General features: G+C 40.7%; 1 protein-coding gene across 3 annotated transcripts; it reads right to left on the bottom strand.

Annotated features, from left to right (window-relative positions):
• Positions 1-964: 964 nt before the first annotated feature.
• ACTR6 (actin related protein 6) lies at positions 965-20,800 on the bottom strand. Of its 3 annotated transcripts, none has more exons than XM_058425905.1 (11): positions 20,669-20,800; positions 15,716-15,833; positions 15,064-15,132; positions 12,976-13,099; positions 10,508-10,643; positions 10,364-10,420; positions 8,364-8,462; positions 8,190-8,268; positions 6,769-6,940; positions 5,218-5,356; positions 965-1,604 (listed from the first exon to the last, which is right to left on the bottom strand). In XM_058425905.1, coding segments are annotated over exons 1-11 (1,125 nt in total). In that variant the 5' UTR covers positions 20,671-20,800; the 3' UTR covers positions 965-1,474. The 3 variants fall into 3 exon arrangements, with proteins under 3 accessions (XP_058281888.1, XP_032026907.1, XP_058281889.1); XM_032171016.2 differs by lacking the exon at positions 20,669-20,800 and adding an exon at positions 20,142-20,249; XM_058425906.1 differs by lacking the exons at positions 15,064-15,132; positions 20,669-20,800 and adding an exon at positions 20,142-20,249.
• Positions 20,801-21,051: the final 251 nt, after the last annotated feature.

Below are 21,051 nucleotides of genomic sequence, written 5' to 3'. Positions count from 1 at the left end.
TGACTGTAAGTGGACAGCTTTCACCCTGACCAGCATTCATCTTTTCACTTGAATTTTCCTTGAGAGACTCTTTCACTCTAGGCCATCACAGTAGGATTGTCAATCAAAGCCCCTAGAGCCATAGGGTAGGAACATAATCCTAGTCAGGGTGAAAAGACTGCTAGAAATTTGATTCATGAGCACAATGACATAAGATGATAGAAAATATAGGAGCTGAGATATTTTGATGGCAGGGCTCTAGGACTGTCCCTGTTTCTGTAACTTAAGATTTCTAAAGTTACTCTGGTTTTTATCTATCTTTCTTAAGGCTGTGGACCCAGCTTTTCTTAGACTTTATAAGCTATCCTTTGTCCTGGATAAATTTTGTTTTGCTGAAGATATAGCCCAAATGAGTTTCCACTGCTTGCAATCAGAAAAGCCTACCTGATCCATTCATTGATGTCACTGTCAGCTGTTCCCTGAAATTGGAAAGCTGGAATCTAACACTTTAATGTTTATTGTGGATCACTGTTTTGTTTTAAAAACAAAACGCTAACATTTGTATCAAGAGTGCTTGAACAGGCCAGGCGCAGTGGCTCACACCTGTAATCCCAACATTTTGGGAGGCTGAGGCGGGCAGATCACTTGAGCTCGGGAGTTCAACACCAGCCTGGCCAACAAGGCAAAACCCTGTCTCTACTAAAAATACAAATATTAGCCGGGTGTGGTGGTGGTGGCACACGCCTGTAATCCCAGCTACTCGGGAGGCTGTGGTAGGAGAATCGCTTGAACCTGGGAAGTGGAGGTTGCAGTGAGCCAAGATCATCCCGCTGCACTCCAGCCTGGGTGAGAGAACAAGGCTCTGTCTCAAAAAAAAAAAAAAAAAGAGTTCTTGAACAACCCTGGGTTAACTTCAAATCTCTTTTCATTCATCCTAAAAAAAATAGTACTTTTATGAGTGAAATAAGATATTCTGCCCACACAGTAGTGACCAAAAAAACTTTATTAGCTTAGTCTCCACCCTTTTAAATGTACTCTAGGTACAAAATAAACATTATACACATATAAGATCAGTCTTTCCAACTTTAGAATGTATAGATAAGAATGACAATTTTTAAATAAAATACTTTAGTCACAGTCACACAAAACTACCTTCTAAGGAAAACTGTCCAGTGAAGCCGTTAAATTTGTGCTTTCAGATATGAAGAATTAAACTTAAAATACATTCATTCTTCTTTTAATGAAAAATAACCTACGCTTGGAAACAGCATAAGCGTTGCTATGGTAGTCTAGCTCCTAAATGAAAATGTGGACTGAGTTACAGTTTACTGTAATAACCTACCTAAGAAGCCTTTGAAAATTAGCAATCGATCAAAGTATTTACATAAATTCAAGCCTTTTTCTTAGGACGAAAGGTAACACAGTTCTTTAACCTCTTTTAAAAGGAACTTTGAAATTAAACCTTATGGTCACAACTTTCATTCAAAAATGTTGCTTAAATATCAAATTTCTCTTCACAGACGCTATGTCCATTTTCTTCATAATCTTCTCTTGTTACCACCATATCTTCAAAATCATCATTCTCTGATATCAATTTTCCACCTTCCCAGGCGTAAGTAATAGGGCTGAAAATAAAGGTATAAGTGAACCCAGATGATTTTACAGGAAAACTGAAATGCCTGAAACAGAAATTACTATTAGGTTGGTGCAAAAGTAATTTGTGTTTTTTGCCATTAAAATGTGGCAAGCTCTACCCAACCCAACAGAAAATCATTTAAGGTACAGAAATAAGCATACATTTCATATGAATAGAGCAACCCAAAAAGGAAAGGAACCTTGTTCACCACTACAAAATAGTAAATGTTCCTTTTTCCCTATGTCCTGAATTTATGGACCCTCTAACTCTAAAGAAAAAATGAGAATATAAGCCAAAGATCAAAAGATGCCTAAAAGGAAAAACTGTCATCCTGAGTCTAAATTCTGTATGTGGCAAAGATATGTCATCTCAATAACTCTCATAGCAACCCATAAAATAGCTATTACTCCCACTTTCTTTCTTTTTTTTTTGAGACGGAGTCTCACTCTGTCACCCAGGCTGGAGTGCAGTGGTGCCATCTCAGCTCACTGCAACCTCCGCCTCCCAGGTTCAAGCGTTTCTCCTGCTTCAGCCTCCCAAGTAGCTGGGACTACAGGCACATGCCACCACACATGGCTAATTTTTTTGTATTTTTAGTAGAGGTGGGGTTTCACCATGTTGGCCAGGCCAGTCTCGAACTCCTAACCTCAGGTGATCCACACACCTCGGCCTCTCAAAGTGCTGGGATTATAGTCATGAGCCACCACACCCAGCCTACTCCCACTTTCTAGATTTGAAAAATGAGGCTCAGAGAAGTTAAGTCTGGAACTAGAATTTAGGCTGGAACTAGGATTTAACTCAGAACTGTTTTCACAGTCTGTGCTTTTGCTGCTACACTTTGTTACCTCTAATAAATGAAACAGAAAACATAGTGTATGATAAACAATTATGTGGGAAGACACAGACAATAGGTAAGATTAGAGCAGGTAAAACATCTAGTTTGGTTTTGCTATCTACAACCAAGGTTATACTTTGTGTTATGACTCAATTCTATTTCTACTGTTCTTTTTCCCCAGTTTAGAGTTTCAAATCTGAAAAAGGTAAAGAAAAAAGTTAAATTAATGTTTTCTAGCCAAGTGTGGTGGCATATACCTGTAGTCCTAGCTACTTAGGAGGCTGAGGCAGGAGGATTGCTTGGACCCAGGAGTTCAAAGTTGCAGTGAGCTATGATCACACAAGTGGCAGAGGGAGACTTTGTCTCTATTAAAACAAAGGTCGGTTATGGTGGCTCACACCTGTAATCCCAGCACTTTGGTAGGTCGAGGTGGGAGGACTGCTTGAGCCCAGGAGTTCAAGACCAGCCTGAGCAATATAGCAAGATCCCATCTCTACCAAAAATTTTAAAAATTAGCCAGGCATGGTGGCGCATGCATGCAGTCCCAGCTACATGGAAGGCTGTGGTGAAAGGATCACCTGAGTCCAGAGGTGAAGGGTGCAGTGAGCCGTGATCACACCACTGCACTCCAGCCTGGTAACAGAGTGAGACTCTGTCTCAAAAAAAAAAAAAAAAACCCAAAGCCAGGCGCAGTAGCTCACACCTGTAATCTAAGCACTTTGGCAGGCCAAGGCGGGCAGATCACAAGGTCAGGAGTTTGAGACCCGCCTGGCCAACATGGTGAAACCCCGTCTCTACTAAAAATACAAAAATTAGCTGGGCATGATGGCGTGTACCTGTAGTCCCAGCTATTCAGGAGGCTGAGGCAGGAGAATCACTTGAACCCGGGAGGCGGAAGTTGTGATGAGCCGAGATTGTGCCACTGCACTACAGCCTGGGCGACAGAGTGAGACTCCATTTCAAAAAATAAAAAAAAATTTTAAAAACCCCCCAAAACCCAACTTGGCTGGGCTAAGGCAGAAGATTACTGAGCCCAGGAGTTGGAGGCCAGCTTGGGTGAAACAGTGAGACTCCGTCTCTACAGAAAAAGAAAAGGTTTTCTTTTCTTTCTTTTTTCCTTCTTTTTTTTTAGAGACAGGGTCAAACACTGTTGCCCAGGCTGGAGTGCAGTGACGCAATCCTAACTGACTGTAACCTCAAACTCCTGGACTCAAGTGATCTCCCTACCTTGGCCACCCGAAGTGGTAGAATTACAGGTGTGAGCCACCAAACCTGGCCAATAAATGTTTTATTGTATTTATTGTATTTGCATTAAGCTTTTATAAAAATAGATTTATATATAAATATACACATACATTTATACATCTATAAAAGCAGTGGATGCACAACAAAAATTTATTTAATAGACCTATTTCTGTGGATCCCTTGGCCTGTAATCTGTACATGCAAGATAAAAAGCCAATCTGCTTTATACTCTTAAGAACATATGAACATTAGTGGTGATAAAAATCATCCCAATATTTTTAAATTGTTTATTCATTTATCTCATAGCTATAAAAGAAAGTGATACCAATGAGGGCCTTCTATTAACTTCTGTTGATTTTGGAAAATTCTACTTTAGCTTTAAAACAAAACTCTAGAATTAAGAGTCAGGTATGTGGGGTCTTGTTTGCAACTCTGCCACTAACACTAGGGGTGAGTTTTTTAGACATATATTTTTGGTAAGAAGTCCTCACTCAAGGTAAGAAACTGGGTTTTAATCTGATCATTGCTATTAACTCAACATAAGGCATTTGCCAACTCATGAGCCCTTGTTTCTTTATTTACAAAGTAAGAGTATAGAATAGGATGATATATAAGCCCTTAGAGCTGTAAAATTCTACCTTCGTTTTTTTGGTTTTTTTTGCAGGGGGGTTTGTTTGTTTTTGAGACAGAGTCTTGCTCTGTCACCTAGGCTAGCATACAGTGGTGCAATCTTAGCTCACACCAACCTCCACCTCCTGGGTTCAAATCATCCTCCTACCTCAGCCTCCTGAGTAGCTGGGATTACAGGTGCACACCAGCACATCCGGCTAATTTTTTGTAGAGACAGGGCTTCACCATGTTGCCCAGGCTGGTCTCAAACTCCTGAGCTCAAGTGATCTGCCTGCCTCAGCCTCCCAAAGTGCTGGGATTACAGGCGAGAGCCACTGCGCCTGGCCCTACCTTAGTTTATTTTAACCACTAAAGGGGAAGTGATGATATGCACTTTTTCTCATATAACACTGTACAGGGTACACATAAAACAGTTTTGAATTTTAAAAACCTCATTAGTAAAAGTCATTTAAAGGAGAATTTTAAAAATTCTAAAACAATTTATGAATTGATAAAACTTATCACAATGGTTCAATTATTCAATTTCTATTCCTGACAGAAACTGTCAAGAAATAATACATCTCAGATAAATCATATAGACAATAACCTGATTGCTTTGCCTATAAAAATCTCTTAGGACCAAGGCTGATTTACTACATGGGAGTAATCACCCCATATACTTAATTGAGCACCCATTGTGTACGAAACATTATGGTTTGCACTTTACATACTTCCATTTAATTTAGTGAAATGTAAGGTTTATCATTTCAATTTTTGAAAGAAGAAAAATGAATATTCAGCAGGTGAAATGAACCTGCCACCGTGGGAGAGCCAGGTTTTAAACTCAAGTCAACAGACCACCTTTTCTACATGCGGACTTCCATGTTTCACTTCTGTATAAAACAACACTTACTTTTCAGGCAGCACGACAGAAACATCATAATCTGTTGGAGTAAGACATCGAACTTCTGAGTAAACCCGATCCCTAAATCCTGGGAAGAGGGAATTTCCTCCTGTCAAGACAATGTTCTTAAAAAAATGTGGCTGCATTTCTTTAAAAGAAGAAAAGGAGAAGGAAAGGAAAAAAGGCATTAGAAAATCTGTTTACTTTTCTGGAAAGATGTGGATGAGGGATCAGATAAGAAGCAATTAGGGATTATAGTTACTGGTGGGGTTTCATTAGGTCCATTCTAAGATTTGTAATGAGGTTATATTTTATACAAATAAAGACATGAAACAGTGAAATATGACCTCATAGATCTTTAAAAGAAAAACCTAAGGTGAGGGCGGTAAACTACTGGCTACTGTACACTCATGTAAGCCATATATAAATGAGTGACACTGTAGTAAAAAAACAGTTGGTAATTATAATTATTCTTCTTTAAAATGGAGGGGGGGTGGTTCTTGCTGTAGGCTGAGACTGTGAGCTACCATAAGGATGAAAAGGAGGTCTTTCATGACATTTGAACTTACAAGCCCAAATCTCCACATTATCTCATTGAGGCAAACATGTACGTTGTGCAATACTTACCTTTGATAGTTAAAAACACTCGTAAACTATGTTTAAAGAAGGGATCTAAGTATGAACACTCATTAAAGTTACATGATAGCAAATGTTAAGTATTAGAAGCCTTCAAAACACCACTGGAAAATCCATCAGGAATTAACAGGTATGGGCCGTCCCACCTAACGTTTCTGTTCAGTAAAACAAGGGCAGAGTTTCCTTATATTGACCTTGAGTCTCACTCTGCCATGACATTAAAGCAGTGTAGTACAAAATGTTGTACACATCATGACTGCAACTTTATATAAAATGTGAAATATGAAAATAGCTGTGAAATAATTATGTATGGATAGCATTATGTTTTTCTTTTTTTTTTTTAATGAGAGGAAAGCACATGGCCTGTGCTAGATTTTCTCCAATGCCTACTTCTTGCGAACCAGGGAGATAGTAAAGTACCCTAAAACTCTGGAACGTTATTTACTTAAGGCATGTTTCAGGAGAATCCAGAAATCACTATGAAGCACCATATTCCAATCTCTTTAAAATTAATCCTGTATGTTACTCTAAATATAACAGAAAGAATAAGTCAGTCTACCAATAGCTGAAAACCATTAAATTGTTAAATTATAAATTTCTGTACAGATCTGGGTTAAATTAAAACTTTCCTAAAATGGATATGACAATTTAATACTCATGGAGAGATACATTTCTTCAAGTTTAAATGGACCATAATGATTTTTCCTCTATCAAATTTATAATCACAAAAAAAGATAAAAGAAAAAAACTTATAATCAAAGGTGAATCAAGAATTATGTAAATGCATTATGGGATCTACAAATCTCTGCAAATAAAACAGACTCACCAATTTGCCTGAAATTATTTAGAAGAAACAGGGTTCACAGGGCTTATGATGTTTTTAAAACAATTATAATTCTTTAGTATTTTACTCTATTTATGTACCTTCAGGTAGATTTTGAATGGAATAGACAATAGCTTCTGGAATTCCCATTTCTTGAATGCCTATATCAGAAGGATTAAAGAGTATTTCTGGAACAGCAAATCTCTCATTGGCCAAACGAAGAATTTGTTCCCCAGATTTGTATTTTCCACTCAACACCATCTCTTCCCTTGGCTTAAAGAAAAAGATTAAAAGTTTAAGTTACATTATCTAGCTCACATGACAAATAATAATTAGTAATATGCAATAATATATATGCAATAATATATTAATAATGTTCTTGGAAGTTTCAAGATTCTCAAAATTTAGAATGTGTGGCTGCCTTTACTGTTGCCAAAATCACACAAAACACAACTAAATAATTCCTGACGCTAATATGGCTGTTCCTTCAAAGATAATTTGGTAACTTTATTCCACGCACTTTAAAATACAAAGAGGGCCAGGTTGGCTGATAGTTCTTTTTCTAAATAAATTTACTAAGAAATTTATTAATCAAATTTCACTTTTGCCAGGTGAAATGGCCAGCAGGAAGGCAGTAATCAACAACTCTCGAAGGGCCAGGAGCTGTGGCTCATGCCTGTAATCCCAACACCTAGGAGCCAAGGCAGGAGGATCATTTGAGCCCAGGAGTTCGAGTTCAGCCTAGGCAACACTGTAGGACCCCACCTCTACAAAAAATACAAATATGAGCCAGGCGTGGTGGCACATGCCTGCAGTCGCAGCAACTCTGGAGGCTGAGACAGGAAGATCACTTGGGCTTAGGAGGTCAAGGCTATAGTGAATGCTGTGATCGCACCATTGCATCTAGCCTGGGTGACAGAGTGAGATGTTGTCTCAAAAAAAACCGAAAAAAACAAAACAAACAAACAAAAGAAAAGCAACTCTCCAAGGCCCTGCCAATCCCAGCTAGATGTGAAATTCTGTTTTTGTTTTTTTTTTTTGAGACAGAGTCTCGCTGTGTTGCCCAGGCTGGAGCGCAGTGGTGTGATCTCAGCTCACTGCAACCTCCACCTCCCAGGTTCAAGTGATTCTCCTGCCTCAGCCTCCCAAATAGCTGGGACTACAGGCACCTGCCACCACACCCGGCTAATTTTTTTTGTATTTTTAGTAGAGACGAGATTTCACTATGTTGGCCAGGCTGGTTTTGAACTCCTGACCTCATGATCCACCTGCCTCAGCCTCCCAAAGTGCTGGGATTACAGGTGTGAGCCACCACGCCTGGCCTAAATGAAATTCTTTTCAAATCTAACTGAAGTGATCACTTGAAATATCACTGATTTTTTTTTTTTTTAATTTTATAATAGAGACAGGGGCTTGCTTTGTTGCCCAGGCCAGTCTCTTAACTCCCATCTTAGCCTCCCCAAGTGCTGGGATTATAGATATGAGCCGCAGCAACCAACCATTGATGGTTTTTAAAAATTACCTTACAAAAGCCCTTTTTAATTGTACTGAAGTCAGGCAAGACATAGTCTATCATTACTGTATTTTCTTCTCCTTTCAACCTGGAAAACAAAATTGAGATTTATGAAATATTCTAATTATGTGTAACATACCCCAACAATCTACTTTCCAATTCTTAGATTGTCATTATACATACTTTGCAATATCCATGTCTCTATAAAAATCCTGAGACACATAGCATACATCTTCTTTCACTTGATTAATCACATGTGTTTCATCCATAACATGTAGCTGCCTAACAGAAATAAAAGTTGTAAAATTTGAAATAGAAACAATTAAATATAATTTATAATTATTTGAAATTTTTTTCTGGAATTAAATTTTCAGGCAACCGATTTTTTGAAATTTTAAATTCTTGAACGTGTAAAATAATTTTAACTTTATGGAATACTGTCACTTCCATTAATTTCCACACTATTCCTCTGAGGGTAGGTATTAGTCTAGTTTATAGGTAAGGAAACTGAAAACAAACATGTTAAGTGGGGTTTATCTAACTAAAGAGCAAACATCCCCCCACAAACCATTCTGAATAGAATCTTGCTACAGTGCCTTAACTCTATGCACTTTCTTTTCTGATTATATTAAGTATTGTTGAGTCAGCACACAGTACCAAGCACATACAAGCTGTTCAATAAATGTTAGTGACTGAGGATGAAGCTTAAACATTGGCTTATATAGAAATCAAGATGTTTAAAAATAAAAACTTTTCCACCTCCCAAAGTGCTGGGATTACAGATGTGAGCCACTGCACCTGGCCATAATTATTTTTAATGAAAAAATTGCTAAATGTATGGCATGACTGGGTGTGGCCATCCAGTATTCATTCTCCCACCAGTATCTTTAAAACATATATGTATATATTTTAAGCTGACATGTAATAATTGTACATATTTCTCAGGTACACAGTGATGTTTTGCTGGGAGCTGTGGCTATGCCTGTAATCCCAGCACTTTGGAAGGCTGAGGCAGGAGGACAGCTTCAACCCACGAGTTTAAGGCCAGCTTGGGCAACATAGTGAGAACCTGTTTCTACAAAAAAATACAAAAATTAGCCAGATGTGGTAGCACATGCCTGTGGTCCCAGCTACTTGGGAGGCTGAGGCAGGATAATTTCTTGAGCCTAGGAGTTGAGGATGCAGTGAATCATGAACACACCACTGCACTCCAGCCTGGGTGACAAAGCAAGACCCTGTCTCAAAATCAAAAAGAAACCCACACAGTGCATCAGATCAGGATAACTAGAATATTCATCATCTTCAACACATCCATTTTTGTGTATTGGTAACACTCAATATCCTCCTTCTAGTTATCTGAGACTGTAACATTCTTGCCAAGCTCAGGGGCGCGAAGTGCAGGTCAGTAATCCCAGCTACTACGGGAGGCTGAGATGGGAGATCTTTTGAGCCCAGGAGTTTGAGACCAGCATGGGCAACACTGTGAGACCCTGCCTCAAATAACAATAATAGTAATAACAAAATTGTAGAAAGAAAACAAACAAAAAGAAACTAACATTCTTCAGATAACAAACATATAGCGATGGAAAGCCAATCAGTGGTTGCCAAGGGTCAGCAACACAGTGGGGGAGCAAATATAAAGGAGTAGGGCACATAGGGGAGCAAAGGGATCCTGATGGTATGATACCATCCAAAGTTAATGTAACAGGAAATTGAGATTTAAGAATTCTACTTATGTGTTAAACACAATAAAATTAAAAATAGTAGCATAAGTTATGTTAATGTACAACATTTACAATTTTTTTTTTTTTTTTTGAGAGACAGAGTCTCACTTTGTCACCCAGGCTGCAGTGAAGTGGCGTGATCTTGGCTCACTGCAACCTCCACCTCCTGGTTCAAATGAGTCTCATGCTTCAGCCTCCTGAGTAGCTGGGATTACAGGTGTGCACCACCGCACCTGGCTAATTTTTGTATTTTTAGTAGAGGTGGGGTTTCGCCATGTTGCCCAGGCTGGTCTCGAACTCCTGGCCTCAAGTGATGCACCCACCTCGGCCTCCCAATGTGCTGGGATTACAGACGTGAGTCACAATGCCTGGCCTTAAAAGTAAGGAATAATCTTAAATTACTTTAAAAGGTTCCTCCCCAGAGCCCCATCCTCCCAAAGAATCAAAGCTAAGCATCACCTGTAAGATATGATCTCCTTTAGATGATTGGTTAAGAGTTTTCCTCCCACATTTATCCTGAAAGGGGAGAACTCAAATTTAATTATTGCACATTATCATTCTGTTTAATCTTTAGAAACAACATGAAAATTAAATGCAACTCACCGAATAATTGCTTCTTTTTTCTTTTTACTTCTACAATAAGGAACTATATGTGTAAAGGAATATCCACTATCAACAATGATACAGCATAATTCGGAAGGATTATCTCGGAAATATCTATGTGCACTGAGAGCCCCAGCTATTTAAAAAAAGATAAAAAAGAGAACAAAAATATAACACTAATTTAAAGCAATTAAAAAGGTAGAAAACAAAGACAAGCACCAAGACAAAAATGCTCCCTTTAATTACAGGAAAAATGTTAATTTTTCATACATGTTAATATTTCATACATGAATGAATACTATTCATAACTGTCAAAAGATCTTTATAGTGTTTATACTTTAAAACACCGCACTTACATGGTAAACATAATAAAATTTGGTATCCGTTTTTAAGGGTAAATATTCACTCCATAGGTTAAAAGAATTACTACAACAGCAGCTCATTTTTACTGATAATTTATTACATGCCAGACTCTATTCTAAAATCTGTGTAATGAGTGTGTGTGTTAATACTCAAAACAACTCCATTTTACAGATGAGGAATCTGAAGCTCAGAGAAGTTAAGTAATGTGCTCAAAGTCACACAGTTAGGAAGTACCAGAGCCAAGATTCAAACCTAGGCAGTGTGTCTTTAGAGCAGGGTTCTCAACCTCAGCACTATTGACATTGAGGGTTGGATAACTCCTTGTTGTAGAGGGCTTTCCTATGTGTTGTAGGATGTTTAACAGCATCTTGGCCTCTACCCATGAGATGCCAGTAGCACCTTCCCAGTGGTAACGATCATGGCTCACTGCAACCTCCACCTCCTGGGCTCAAGTGATCCTCTTGCCTCAGCCTCTCCAGTAGCTGGGACTATACACATGCACCACCACGCCTGGTTAATTTTTTAATTTTTCTTTTGTAGAGATGGAGTCTCACTATGTTGACCACCTAGCCTAAAGTGGTCCTGCTGCCTTGGCCTCCCAAAGTTCTGGGATTATAGGCATGAGCCACTGCACCTGGTTGAGATTGTGCCCTTAACCACTGCCCATACTGCTGCTTATATGGACTTAAATTCTGAAAGTTAAATATTTAAATACTTTCATTGTACCCAACCATGTCATGTAATCTAAGCCTGTAATAAACTTGCTTCTAGATGATATTTACAGATTGTTCTCCCTCAAACTGGCAGCCTGAGCTACTAACATTATTTCAAACAATAAGAATTCAGCCTGGAGCCGTGGCTTACACCTATAATCCCAGCACTTTGGGAGGCCGAGGTGGGAAGATGACTTGAGACCAGGAGTTTGAGACCAGCCTGGGCAACAAAATGAGACCCTGTCTCTACAAAAAATAAGGAAATCAGCCAGACACGGCAGCACACACCTGTGGTCCCAGCTACTTGGGAGGCTGAGGCCGTAGGATCCCTTGAGCCCAGGAGGTGGAGGCTGCAGTGAGCCATGTTCGTGCCACCACACTCTAGCCTGGGCAACAGAGCAAGACCCTGACTTAACAAAAACAAACAAACAAACAATAATTGCAAATACATAAATGACAGAAAAGATAACTACCTCAGAATCTTTCAGAAATAAGAAATGTGGCCAGTAACTTCATTAGAAAGAAATATTAGTAAAAAGATAAAATGAGAGATGTCTGACTATATAATCTCTAATGGTCCATTTAGTTTTCAGATTCCAAAACTTGCCAGGTGTGGTGGCTCATGCCTGTAATCCCAGCATTTTGGGAAGGCAAAGCGGGTGGATCACTTGAGATCAGGAGTTCAAGACCAGCCTGACCAACATGGTGAAACTCCATCTCTACTAAAAATACAAAATTAGCCAGGCATGGTGGCGAACGCCTGTAATCCCAGCTACTTGGGAGGCTGAGGCAGAAGAATCGCTTGAACCCAGGAGGCGGAGGGTGAGCAGAGATTGCTCCATTGCACGCCAGCCTGGGCAACAAGACCAAAACCCCGTCTCGGAAAAAAAAAAAAAAAAAAAAAAATCCAAGTCTTATTTCCTTCAAATCTAAAAAATGCCACATAGTATTCTGTAACTTTTAGAGTTTCTTTACTTGGTTCATATCCATATTCACGCTTCACATAACTCAATTTCTTTTTTTTTTGGAGACAGGATCTCACTGTGTCACCCAGGCTGGCACGATCACAGCTCACTGCGGCTTCAACCTCCCAGGCTCAAATGATCCAACTGCCTCAGCTTCCTAAGTAGCTGGGACTACAGGTGCGTGTCACCATGCCCAACTAATTTTTCTATTTTTTTTGTAGAGACAGGGTTTCACCATGTTGCCCAGGCTGATCTCAAACTCCTAAACTCAAGTGATCTACCCGCCTCAGCCTCCCAAACTGATGGGGTTACAGGTGTTAGCCACTGTGCTAGCCAAGAATGCCACTTAATATTTTGGGACTTTGTGAGTATTACCCTATTCATATCCATAGTCATATAACTCAATTCAGTGAAAACTTGAACTCACCATTTACTCTTAATACTGCTTGAAACTGGTATTCTTCAAATAGAATTTCATTCATTGATTCTTGAATTGAAGTGAAGTTAAAGTATGGTTCAGTGATAATAATATTAGTATCTAAAAAATCAACCTATAGGAGAAAACACTCCAAAATGTTTTATAATTTGTAGTGATAATTAACACTTGTTTTACATGTATAAACAAATTAATTTAATCCTCACAATAATCGTGATAAGTCTTATTACTATCCCCATTTAATAGATGAGCAAATTGAGGCACAGAAAAATTAAATAAGTGACCAAGGTTCATAGAGCTATTTAATGACATAGGTAAGATTTGAATCCAGGGAGTCTAGTTACAGAATCCATGTACTTAACTATTATGCAATTTTACTTCTGTTAGAGGTAGCATTAATAAAATGTTACCAGCCTGGCACAGTGGCTCATACCTGTAATCCCAGCACTTTGGGAGGCTGACGTGGAAGGATTGCTTGAGGCTAGGAATATGAGACCAGCCTGGGCAACATAGCAAGACCCCATCTCTACTAAAAAAAAATAATAAATAAAAATTAACGGTGCATGGCGGTGCATGCCTGTAGTTCTGGCTACTTAGAAGGATAAGGTAGGCTTATTGCTTCAGCCTGGGAAATTGAGGCTGCAGTGAGCCATGACTGTGCAACAGAGCAAGACTCTGTCTCTAAAAAATGAAAGAAAATGTTACCATAAAATTGTTTAAAGACAATTATAGAAACATTAACGAACGATACAACAAATATTGGGGCTGTTGTTATGTTTCTAAATGAAAGGTAAACAAGGTCAGGCATGATGGCTCAGCTTGTAATCCCAGCACTTTGGGAGGCTGAGGCAGGCAGATCACCTGAGGTCAGGAGTTCCAGACCAGCCTGGCCAACATGGTGAAACCCCATCTCTACTAAAAATACAAAAAAAAAAGAAAAAGAGCTGGGTGTGGTGGCATGTGCCTGTAATCCCAGCTACTCAGGAGGCCAAGGCAGGAGAATCACTTGAACCCAGGAGGCAGAGGTTGCAGTGAGCCGAGATTGTGCCACTGCACTCCAGCCTAGGCAACAGAGCAAGACTCCACCTCAAAAAAAAAAAAAAAAAAAAAAAAAAAAAAAGGACAGAACAAGACAAAGACAAAACAAGAGAAAATAGGGCCGGTGCGGTAGCTCACGCCTGGGCGGATTGCTTGAGCCCAGGAGTTTGAGATCAGCCTGGGCAACATGGTGAAACCCCATGTCTATTAAAAAGAAAAGAAAATCATAATAAAAAAAAACTTGCAGATGTTTTATTTATGTATGTATTTATTTATTGAGACATAGTCTCACCCAGGCTGGAATGCAGTAGTGCAATCTCGGCTCACTGCAACCTCCACCTTCCGGGTTCAAGCAATTCTCCTGCCTCAGCCTCCCAAGTAACTAGGACTACAAGTGTGTGTCACCATGCCCAACTAATTTTTGTATTTTTAGTAGAGACGGGGTTTCACCAGTTGGCCAGGCTGGTCTCAAACTCCCGACCTCAAGTGATCCACCCGCCTCAGCCTCCCAAAGTGCTGAGATTACAGGCATGAGATTACAGGCATGAGCCACCTGAGATTACAGGCTTGGCCTGCAGATGTTTTAAATTAAAAAAAAAAAGGAAAAGGGCAAGATGCTTAAGATATTCAAGTTTATGTAATTCTCTCACACACACACATTCTTGAAAAGTATTAAAACTTGAACATTTTCTCCTTACACCTATAATCACATTACAGACATTAAAAACACAAAATCTTCTTGTAATATTCACGTAGATATGTAAGCAAAAACGTTTTATTGTGAAAATTAAGATGATATAGTGAATTGATCTAATAATAGAAATCTGAAGTAAAATTCTGAGTTTCATACAGACTATCTTTACTCAACCTCTACTTCAACATGGAAATTTTATTCACTTGCATTTATTATTTATTTTAAAAGTGACTTAAATATGTGCTGAGAACATATTCATAAGTTTATAAATCTTTAAATGTAAATTCGAATTTTTCATTACAATTAAACATGGAAACAGAATTTGAATACACACTCTAATTTGTTACCTGATACATTTCTTTTCCAAAAAGGTAATCCCAAACTTGTCTTTGAACATCCCAGTTCACCAAGTAGCCCTAAAAAATGTTTTTATAAATTTAATTATCAAGAATATTTGAATAATTTTTAAAAATCAAATTCCAAATCACTGATTTGTATCTATGGTTACCATTTCCAGTGTAATGCTGTATGAATTTCTTTTTTTTAATTAAAAAAATTTTTTTTTATTATACTTTAAATTCTGGGATACATGTGCAGAACGTGCAGGTTTACTACATAGGTATACTGCTGTATGAATTTCAAATCGATTATGTTAGTATGTTTTTCTCCTTTAAAAAGTTAAAAAAAAACTCACAAATAAGCAATTACTAAAATGTCAGAGGTTCAAAAGACACACCAATATATACAGTTGCCTCCCTATACTTATTTTCTTAAATTAATGTGTGCATACCACTTAGATTTAGTGTAAGTAAAAATCAGTACTCATAATAAGTAACTAAATCATGGTCGTTTATTTTTACCCAAACAATCAAATTTTAATTTGGGTTTAATTAGGTTGTAGTTAAAATTTAAGTTACACACAGCCTTTTACATACAATTAAAATTATCTTTAAATTTAGGTCTACAATGCTAGAAATGAAACATAATTAATTGGATTACCTTTTGAAAAGGAAGGATGTAAAAGAGTCCAGAAGGGTCTTTTATTTCATCTATCTGGTTGGCAGTAAAAGTTTTAAGACGTGCTGTTTTTGACCGGAACTGACAATTAGGAATAACCCTAGAAACAAGGAAACAAATAATTATCCCCTAAATATTTAGTTCCTAAAAACGTTTTTATTTCACCACCACTCTTGATGCCAAAAGATTAGTGTATCCTAAGATTGGTATATCCAGTGTTTCTCATTCTGTCTTAAAATAATACCAAAGGCTGGGAGTGGGGGCTCATGCCTATAATCCCAGCACTTTGGGAGCAGGATGATCGCTTGAGACCTGGAGTTCAAGACCAGCCTAGACAACATAGCCAGAACCTGTCTCTACAAAAATAAAAAATAAGGCCGGGCGTGGTGGCTCACGCCTGTAATCCCAGCACTTTGGGAGGCAAAGGCGGGTGGATCACTTGAGGTCAGGAGTTCGAGACCAGCCTGGCCAACAGGGTGAAACCCCATCTCTACTAAAAAAAAACCACAAAAATTAGCCAGGCATGGTGGCACATGCCTGTAGTCCCAGCTACTAGGGAGGCTGAGGCATAAGAATCACTTGAACCTGAGAGGCGGAGGTTGCAGTGGTCCGAGATCGCACCCCTGCACTCCAGCTTTGGCGACGGGGCAAAACTCAGTCTCAAAACTAATAATAAAATAAAATAGAAAGAGAAAAAAACAAATCAGGCAGGCATGGTGATGAGCATCTATATTCCTATCTTCTAGAGGAAGGTTGAGGCAGGAGGATTGCTTGAACGCAGGAGTCTGCAGCTGCAATGAACTGTGATCCCACTACTGCATTCCAGCCTGGGTGGACAGAACAAGGCCCTGTCTCTATTTTAAAATAATAACAACACAAAAATGTCCACCCCCCCCCCATTTTTTTTTAAAGTTCAGTATGTAACAAGTTCTATACTGGATCCTTTCTTTCTCTAATAATCCTCAAGAAATCCTTACAGGTAAGTATTGCTTCTGCCACTGCAGAGACGAAAGCCAGTGCTTTGGTGAAGGTCCTAGTCTTTCTGGCTTTAACACAGAAAGTCTTAATACCATTTGGATTAAAATTCACAAGTTAGGCCGGGCGCATGACTAATGGTGGCTCATGCCTGTAATCCCAGCACTTTGGGAGGCTGAGACAGGCGGATCACGAGGTCAGGAGATCGAGACCATCCTGGCTAACATGGTGAAACCCTGTCTCTACTAAAAATACAAAAAACTAGCCAGGCTGGTGGCAGGCGCCTGTAGTCCCAGCTACGTGGAAGGCTGAGGCAGGAGAATGGCGTGAACCCGGGAGGCAGAGCTTGCAGTGAGCCAAGATCACGCCACTGCATTCCAGCCTGGATGACAGAGCGAGACTGTCTCAAAAAAAAAAAAGATTCACAAGTTAAAAATTATGACCATAAAAATTAAGTTTCCAGCCAGGAGCAGTGGCTCATGCATATAACCCAGCACTTTGGAAGGCTGAGGCGGGCGGATCATGAGGTCAGGAGTTCAAGACCAGCCTGGCCAACATGGTAAAATCCCATCTCTACTAAAAAATATAAAAATTAGCTGGGCATGGTGGTGCATGCCCGTAATCCCACCTACTGGGGAGGCTGAGGCAGGAGAATTGCTTGAACCCAGAAGGCAGAGGTTGTAGTAAGCAGAGATTGTGCCACTGCACTCCAGCCTGGGCGACAGAGGAAGACTCTGTCTCAAAAAATAAATAAAGTTCCCATGAAGCCGAAGACCTTCAATCAGCAAGATGCTATAGGGCAGGAGTCCCCAACCGCAGGGCTTGTGGTCCGGTACCTGTCTGTGGTCTGTTGGGAACCAAGCCTTCACAGCAAGAGGTGAGCACCAGGGTGGGAAAGGAGGGTGGGGCCATAAGCATTAACACCTAAATTGCACTTCCTGTCAGATCAGCCATAGCATTAGATTCTCATAGGAGCACGCACCCTATTTTGAACTGTGCATGCAAGGGATATAGTTTGTGTACTTTTTTTGTGAGAATCTAATACCTAAGAATAGTTTCATTTCAAAACCATCACCCTCACTCATACCCCCAACCACACGTTAAAATTGTCTTCCACGAAACCAGTCCTTGGTGCCAAAAAGGCTGGTGACTGCTGCTGCTACAGGGTACAGAAGTAGCAACTTTTTTTTTTTTTTTGAGACTCGCTTTGTCGCCCCGGGCTGGAGTGCAGTGGTGCAATCTCGGCTCACTGCAAGCTCCGCCTCCCAGGCCCACGCCATTCTCCTGCCTCAGCCTCCCAGGTAGCTGGGACTACAGGCGCCTGCCACCACGCCTGGCTAATTTTTGTATTTTTAGTAGAGACAGGGTTTCACCGTGTTAGCCATGACGCTCTCTATCTCCTAACCTCGTGATCCGCCCACCTGGGCCTCTTGCTGCTTGCCATGAGCTTACAATTTGGTTTGGAAGACAAACTACAGCCATTATTAATTATACACACATGTATGCATACAAATGTGTCTGTATGTGTATACGAGATGACACTGGGATAATACTGTAAAAAATGTTTTATACCTGCTTATTTCACTTATAATACTGTCAGCATTTTTTCTACATGTCTAAATATTCTTTGAAGACATAATTTTAAGAAGCTGAATTTGTTATCAGTCTCAGGTTGTATTTTGGTGTATTTAGCCAATATGCTATTCCTGATTATTTAGCTTGCTTCCCATTTTTTTGGCTGCCTGTATACGATGACTATGAATAATACAAAGCACTTCTAATTAATTCTCTAAGTAATAATAGAATTGCTGTGTCATGGCCAGGCGCGGTGGCTCACACCTGTAATCCCAGCACTTTAGGAGGCTGAGGCAGGCAGATTACGAGGTCAGGAATTCCAGACTCGCCTGGCCAATATGGTGAAACTCCGTCTCTACTAAAAATACAAAACTTAGCCAGGGGTGGTGGTGCGCGCCTCTAGTCCCAGCTACTTGGGAGGCTGAGGCATGAGAATGGCTTGAACCTGGGAGGCAGAGGTTGCAGCGAGCCGAGATCGTGCCACTGCACTCCAGCCTGGACAAGAGAGCCAGACTCCCTCTCCAAAAAAAAATAATAATAATAATAATTGCTGTGTCGGCTGGGTGTGGTGGCTCACGCCCGTAATACCAACACCCTGGGAGGCCAACGCAAGTAGACTGCTTGAGACCGGCCTGGCCAACATGGTGAAACCCCGTCTCTACTAAAAATACAAAAACTTCGCCGGGTGTGGTGGTGCACGCTTATAATCCCAGCTACTCTGGAGGCTGAGGCGGGAGGATCACTTGAATTCAGGCTGCAGTGAGCTGAGATCGCACCACTGCACTCCAGCCTCGGTGACAATGATAATGATACACATTGCCAAAACGTTTTCCAGAAAGATTGTAACAATTTACATTCCTACTCAGTTTGATTTCCCTCTTTCATTTCTGTTTGAAAAGAAATGAAAAAGAAGGAAAGGAGGGAGGAAGGAAAGAATTTTTTTTAATGCTCTGTTAATTTGATAACGGAAAGGCGTGTCTTTAGCTTTGCTTATTTATTCAAACATATATTTTATGACTATACATGTTATGAATGCCATTGTATTAACAGTACTTCTGAGACGGGCGCGGTGGCTCAAGCCTGTAATCCCAGCACTTTGGGAGGCTGAGGCGGGCGGATCACGAGGTCAGGAGATCGAGACCATCCTGGCTAACACGGTGAAACCCCGTCTCTACTAAAAACACAAAAAATTAGCCGGGCGTGTTGGCGGGCGCCTGTATTCCCAGCTACTCGGGAGGCTGAGGCAGGAGAATGGCGTGAACCCAGGAGGTGGAGGTTGCGGTGAGCCGAGATCGCGCCACCGCACTCCAGCCTGGGGGACAGAGAAAGACTCCGTCTCAAAAAAAAAAAAAAAAAACAGTACTTCTGTTTAATTGACCTTACCAACTAGGTCGGCCAGTAGGCCAAAGTCTTCAAAGCCTCCAGATCCTAAGACCGTGATTTTTAGACTTTTGGGGGGGTCATAAGAACGCTTTGAGAATCTAATGAAACCTATAATTTTGTACCCAGGAAAATCCACACACACCCAAACACGGTGCCCACAGTTTCCAAAGGCTGATGAACTTTACGGACCCTTCCGTCAGGAACGCATCTCTACAAGCCTATTTTCCTTGGCTATTTCCTGTTACGAAATAAAACATACATCCCACTTCCGGGGCCTCGCAGCCCAAAACTAAAACCAAAATCAATTTCAATTCAAAGCATCACAACCACCCACCCAGCTCCAACCAGGGAATCCCTCTGGCTAAGTCAGGGCCGCGCGGGGGCGTTTGCAGTTCATTGATGTCCGGAGATGAAACGTAGCACATGAAACCACTAGGCGTATATATCTTGTCCCTCGGAGAAAGAAGGCACTTACGACACATTTTCATGGCTGTAACCGATTTTGGCGTTGTAAGCTCCGTTATCCAGCACTAAGGTCGTCATCTCACCACCAACCACACCGCAGCCGCCGTTATTTTCCCTTTCCGACCCCTCTGCTCGAGCTTTTTCCGGTACTCTATGGTTTGTGGGGCGGAGCTTTAGGACGCGCCTCTGGTCACCCTAGCAACAGAGGACGCCGGAAGTCGGAGATGCTAAGCAGCACCGAATGTTAGGGGCTGTGCTTCCAAACTTAACCTGTTTATGTGGTGGCGAGATTTGACTGCTAAGTGCTTTCTTGCTCATTTCGTATTTGTTTTTAACTGCGCAGATTGATTCGCGCAAGTTTTTTCTAATCCCGTAGAGAACCGGCTGCGTGATGTGTGTGTGTGTGTGTGTGTGTGTGTGTGTGTGTATGTGTGTGTCTTCCAATAGCATTCTTCAGACGGTGACATTCTTTGAAGAAAAAAGTGCAAAACCATACGCAACAAGACGGTCTATCGACTGCCTTGCTGTTGGACTCACATTCATACTCTCCTCTTCCCCAGCCCACTTGCTCTTCAGGACGAAGCTGAGTGAGTCTTTCTCATCCAAAAAAGGCTTTTGGGGCGGACGCAGTGGCTCACGCCTGTAATCCCAGCATTTTAGGAGACCGAGGCAAGCAGATGACTTGAGGTCAGGAGCTTGAGACCAGCCTGACCAACATGGCGAAACCCCGTCTCTATTAAAAATTCAAAAAGTAGCCGGGCGAGGTGGCGGGCGCCTGTAATCCCAAGTACTCGGGAGGCTGAGGCGGGAGAATTGCTTGAACCCGGGAGGCGGAGGTTGTAGTGAGCCGAGATGGCTCCACTACACTCCAGCCTGGGCGACAGAGCGAGACTCCAGCAGGGCGGGGATTTGGCAGGTGC

This window comes from Hylobates moloch, unplaced genomic scaffold, assembly GCF_009828535.3.
Source record: "Hylobates moloch isolate HMO894 unplaced genomic scaffold, HMol_V3 SCAFFOLD_12, whole genome shotgun sequence".
NCBI lineage: Eukaryota > Metazoa > Chordata > Mammalia > Primates > Hylobatidae > Hylobates > Hylobates moloch.
This window is presented reverse-complemented; position numbering and strand designations above follow the sequence as displayed.